Source organism: Ornithodoros turicata, chromosome 4 (assembly GCF_037126465.1).
Source record: "Ornithodoros turicata isolate Travis chromosome 4, ASM3712646v1, whole genome shotgun sequence".
Taxonomy (NCBI): Eukaryota; Metazoa; Arthropoda; class Arachnida; order Ixodida; family Argasidae; genus Ornithodoros; species Ornithodoros turicata.
Window position 1 is genome coordinate 60,895,980 of NC_088204.1, and position 6,000 is coordinate 60,901,979.

The 6,000-nt window shown below is 44.7% G+C and overlaps 1 protein-coding gene across 1 annotated transcript in view; it reads right to left on the bottom strand.

Annotated features, from left to right (window-relative positions):
* Positions 1-4,320, bottom strand: part of LOC135391645 (nidogen-1-like) — a 61,541-nt gene extending 57,221 nt beyond the window's left edge. The window contains exon 1 of the mRNA XM_064621972.1: positions 4,054-4,320. Within this exon, the coding sequence (XP_064478042.1) occupies positions 4,054-4,266 (213 nt within the window). The 5' untranslated portion in view covers positions 4,267-4,320. The remainder of the gene's footprint in view (positions 1-4,053) is intronic.
* Between the last annotated feature and the right edge of the window lie 1,680 nt (positions 4,321-6,000).

The window sequence follows — 6,000 nt, forward strand, 5'->3', positions numbered from 1 at the left end:
TCGAAAAGTGCGTAGTTCTTGTTTCGGCTCGTTTGCATAGCGAGATTCAGCCATGGATATTTCAAGGCACGTGCGCGTTTAAGGATTATTTAAACATGGAATGACTTTCAACGACTAATATCTCCCGTTCTGTTATCTCGCTTTTGAGCGAATTCCTCTAATTAAAGAGTTAATTAATGAATTTTAGGGAATTAGTGATCTTGTAGTTACATACTTTCTTCGGGGGAATGTTCGCCTGGCCATATAACTCAATTGCAAAAACGGCATCTATTTTGCTCTGCTAGTTGTTTTATAAAAATTCTGTAACGAATAAGAAAAAACACCCTGTACGGTTCGCTAGAAGCGGTGTTATGCGGAGAAATTTTATTTATTTTTGTTGCAGCTTTTCTTTTTCTCGCGAGAGTTAAGCGATCATCTGTGAGACGGGAAGTTATATTTCCACGTGCTTCTCTCATTGTTATCCAATAGCCACAATATACAACGACGTTTTTAACCGAAAACGGCGGGGAACGCGCGCTGTGCCTCAATTTGGTGGCAGCAACGAATGGCTTATCGTATAGCTTGAACAAGAAGAACGAACGGTCCTCTTGTGTTTACTTTCATCGAGGTACTTTCACATAGTAAGAGAACTTTCCCCGACCAGGAAGACGGAGAACTTCCGCGGTACTAACATCAGCACCATCGTGCAAGAACACATATAATTTGTCGCGGTGAGAAGTGCTTACGATTTTATCGCTGTGTTCTTTTTATGCGCCGGCGTTTTCAATTCCCTTTCTCTCTCACACACACAGAGTCATGCAGGGCGTTAAGTGTCCTAATTGTTCCAATTGAATGCAACCACGAGACAGTGTTTGAGTTTCTCGTATAAACAGATATGTGACCTAGAAGAGTGTGTTTGTCGTTTAGGAACACCGCTGAAGCACGAAAGTGGTACTGTAGAATCCGTCACCGACCGGTTGGTATGGAATACGGTCAATTTTTAGTTGGTAGGTATGTCAGCTCAATGTGAAATACCAGAGTGTAATCACATCGGGCTAGACGAGAGATGTCTCAAAATTCGAGGCGTAAATATCTTTCCGCATTATTAGATTCTGCAAGAGCTGTTTGCATCTTAGGCCAACTATACAGGGTGTTTCAGTTAAATCCTCGGGCTTAATACTTCGCGAACGGGTGCACCAATCGGAGAACTTTCTTTTCTACAAGTATCAGTTCGATACCACCTACAAGCTGCGCACCGTGTGAATGAGTGGGAGGCGCTCATTATTTAAATAAAAATCCAAATTAGTTTCGTGAGAAAAAAAAAACGTAACTTTACTTTCTTAACTTTGTTACTTTCTTTACAATGGGTGACCTTCTTCGTGTTATGTGGCTAAGTTGTGCTTTAAGGGTAAGGCTTTTGAACTTGTCTGGGGAAGAGGTCTTGCGTCCTGGGTCAACTTCACAGCGAACTGTGCCAACATTTGAATTAGAGCGTCTCGGGAAACACCCAGAAAGCACAGTCGGTCCCGAGATGCGAGTCTGGGTTCGAATCCCGGCATGACAATGAATGAAGTTAATAAACGCACTAAACTTTCACCAGACATGCTATCACGTCACGGGACACGAATTTTGTTAACGTCACTGTTAAAGGTACTGTAAAGCAGCACCGATCAAATGTCATTTAGTGTGGCTATTCGATAGTCCAAGGCACCAAGACAAAAACAAAACTGCGCTGGTTTCATTCCAATCGACTGTGCAATTAATTAGAAAATTACAATTAAAGATTACAGGCAACACTGTACTAGGTATTCGAAATGAATCTGTACCCCTGCCACATACGGCGGCAACCACATTGCATGCGTGTAACACTGGGCCCGACATAACAATTCACCACAATCCACCATAAAATCCGCCCCTGCAATCCACACAACGATCCACATCTGAGGATAAACGAATAAGCGAACTGAAATGAAATGCTGAGCTGTTGAAAAAAATGTGTCAGACGTTCAAGAAGCCAGACAGCGTCGGGACTTGTTTGTTCACAGAGGTTCACAGACAGAGATTGTTCGTTCGAAAGAGGTCGCGAACAGAAGGAGCGCGCAGGCGCAGCAGAGAAGTAGGGAGAGCCTCCACCGCCAGCGTCCAGCACTGGGTTACTTCGCAAAAAACACTGTTAACAGGGGTTTCAGGATGCATAGGCAAACAGGGAAACTAATAATATGGTTACTAAAATAACGAAGTTCCGATGTAATAGTTTGTAATACCAATTTTCAGTGTTGCCCGCTGTACAGGGGGTTGTTTGACACCAGGCGTCGCACCGCTCCACTACGCGGCGTTTTTCATGGCAAATTAAAAATATTTATAGCGCGTTGTCGGTCGTATGGTTCCGCATGTGGTATTTAGAAGCAAAAAAGTCTCTAGTCACATCACCGGCATATCATGCTTGTCTACTGCTTTACAGTACCTTTAAAGCGCACAGGCTAACGTACGTTTTGACATCACAGTTTTGACTGCGATGTCGTAAAAGTGTTTCTGTAGAACACTCTAAGAAAAAAGGGCCTGAAAAGGTGGAAACTTCTATAGTCACCACCTAGGTCCACATAGCGTCTGATAAAGGGTGTAAAAGGGTGGTAAAAGCAATCATCATATATCCAAATTGCTACGAAAAGGCGTCCGCCCCCCCTCGCTCACCGAATCAGAAGTGGTAACCCTGTCATTCGTGGCAGAGAGTGAGGTAGCAGGTAGAACTTTGCAACCTTTTAGGCACAACATATGCGACAACTATTACCTCCAAAAAGGCGTAACTGCTCTACTCTTTTTGCTAAGAGTGAAGGACCGCGGAATTCTGAAGTCCCAGTCCCTTGTCGGTGCTTCCGCAACATCAGTCGATGTTCAGGCTTACATTCAAGAGTTCAGGACAAGTGTGGAATGACGAAATCGTGTAAAAAATCGATGTCCAGTCGTGAAAATGTTGCTGTTGAAAGAGTTCTAAATGTGTACTTATAGATAGTGAAAGTGCTTCAGTAGATTGGGATCAGTAAGTCACTCGGGTTCATGAAATCTGATCTTTGCAAGTTCCAGTGGCTGTACTTTTCCATCTTCTTTACCACTCGTTCGCTGGATTTGATTTAGCGGAATAATATTGTCGCGAAATTTGTGAAATTACTTTTTCACAGTAGGAACGAAGCACTTATACGTACGGATGCCGCGTATTCACGGTCAAAGCTGATACTCAATCATGACCTACGAAATGAATGTACGCCGTTGATAGAGCGAGGTTCATGAAATGGGCCTCTTATGCCCGTTGTCTCGTACTCTTAAAATACTTGCATATACGCCAAAATTTATTTAATTGCGTTTAAAATAAATTTCAAGTTATTTACAAAGTAGTTATAGTAATTAATTTTTCTCACACTGATAAATCTTTTGAGCCCTCGCAATGAAATACCCTGGGAACCCCGTTCAGAGGAATGCTAGCTGGGAGAACACTGCTTCCATGAGATAAGAACATATTTTCCCTTCAAAGGTCTCTGTGTACTTGTCTCTTATCGTTGTCTCTTCTTGGGTCGAGAGGCTCAAGATGCAGAGAGCAAAGGTACATGGGACCGCCGACTAGATGACATGTGATGATGTTGTTCTGCTTGTGCCCTAAATTTACTCTCTAGTGTCGCAGCTTAGCTTCCTCACTAAACCAATCACCTCTCGCGGCAGTTTGTTGTCAGTAAAAATAAACAATACGGTTCCTCCACTTCTCACTTAATCGACGCCGCCAATCGAACGTAATTTTCCTGTATCTGAAAACAGCCTTACATCACTAGTCAAACCAGGCCTAACATAAACAAGAAGTAGAGTGGTTTGTTCTCCTCAAGACCACTTAGCAGCAACGCCATCAATGGCTTCCGTGGGGTTGAAAACACGTGCTCGGGAGTTCGTTGCCGCTTAACCGTCACAGTGCACCTCGCTTAATTGAGATCAATATGAAGCGTTTGTTTACTCCCTATTCTCCTTCAGTTCAGTTAAGCTATAGACGATTAAGCGTTATTAAACAACTCGTAGAAATTGCAAGGTACTCACGTATAGCGTTGAATACTCTCTCCCGTAAAATAAGATTGGAGTACTGAGCTGCAACTCCGAGGAGCTAACATCGTTGTCCGGCGACAAGCTTTGGTCGACGGTTGGTCCAAAAGGAAAAAAGTCATCCTTGGACAGACATTGCACGTGGACTGCGTTGAGAATGATGGCAGCCACCAACCACAGGGAACTCCGTGCTGACGCCGGTATCGCCATCCTTCAACAGGGCCGCTCGCACGCCGGGTCGTCTGCTGCGTCGTCTGCGACACCGATTGCAATTGCACTCCCAGAGGGCGCGTCTGTTGCCGGTGCGCGCCATCTTTGGACCATAACCTCTCGACTTTCCGGAAAAAAAAAAAAACATCGCGGAATATTTACACGTCACTGGGTTGTACTTATTGTTTGAGAAATATTTGCTGGCGTGAGATAAGACATTGAATGTAATTGCACATAAAATGATGCTATATGAGCTTCGAGCGTAAGAAATTCGTAAGCCTTTGTGTGTGTGTGTGTGTGTGTGTGTGTACTTTGCTCAGTGACTCAATATCAGATATTCAGTGCAGTTACTGAATATCTGCATAGATCTGCACTCTTAGAAGATAACTTCACGCCAGAACACACTGCAGGCCAACCGTTGTATAGCAGGACCAACGCCTTTTTGTGACAATTGACATCAATGCTTTAGTGTCACAAGAAGACGGATATCACTGTCAACAAATCGGGACAGAAAACAGTGTCATCCTGAATGATGGTTCGCCGGGAGCGCGTTATGCAGTGAAGCTCTGTAGAACAATTAAGTTTGATTCGCACAATTTCCAGGTTCAACGTCCGTCCTTCGTGACTTCTACATCTGTTCCACATCGCCCTGAAGCTTTTCTAGCTGTCCCTGCGCGGGGCTATAACATACCTGCACGTCTTTTCGCGGAAAGCAAACTTCTGTCGGCAGTGTGCTGATGTTGTTGATGTGGTGGCAAAATAATAACAATAACAATAATAATCAAAATTATGATGATGATGATGATGATAATAATACAGAAAAGTTTAGCTTGCGTCTAACATGATTACGGGCATAGCATACATAAAGACCAATACTTGTAAGAATTCACGACACGCAGTTACCCCTAATACAGTATTCTATACCGGCTACGGTTCCAGCATGACTATTTTCTCCCAGTTATTTATCACAAACTTGAAGATATTCGCAGAAGTGTCGCATAAGTTCTCAAATTTCCCGGCGAAGCGTCCTCAAATGCGGTGCAAGCGGGTGACGACGCGACCCTCTCTATGCCTGCGCATCGCGTGATCATTTTGCCGCGTTATATGAAGCGGGTGCTTTCTATTTTGGTTCCCAGCTGGAAGACCGTGAAGCGTAACCCGCGCTCAAGACTCCGGAAGTGATTCCCGGAATGAACTACGACCCTGGATCTAAAATAGAGGGGAGACCCTTGTGGGCATCAACAGACAGAGAAATGCCCTCGCAGATCAGGGGCAGATCGAAGACCCGAGACCCCCTTTTAGTGGGCCACACTGGGAGCAGGGTGTGGGTTAACGCACTGGCCGTGCGTCGTCACCATTCTCTTCGCAGATGTTGGACACAGTTTCATAAAAGAATATCTTCTCACGGAAGGAGGGAAAGGGTGCAGACAAGCTGGTAACGATAGAGGAAACCGATAGGAAAAAGATAGGGCAACGAGCCGAGGCGAGCTCCATCTCGTGGCAAACAAGATGTCTGGATTCTCGGAGCTGATCGTGCACCTGCAGCAATGTCAAGGGGTTCCATGACATTTCGTCGAACTCGGTTTCATCGAGCGCCATTGGAAATGGACGTTTCATCGAACGCCGATTCTTCGAACGCCGTTTCATCGAATCTGTGGCCGCCGCTTTTTCTTGCGGCAACGTGTGAAAGACGTAAAAGGCTCCCCTGACCTAACCTTGGTCAGGCGTCGATGA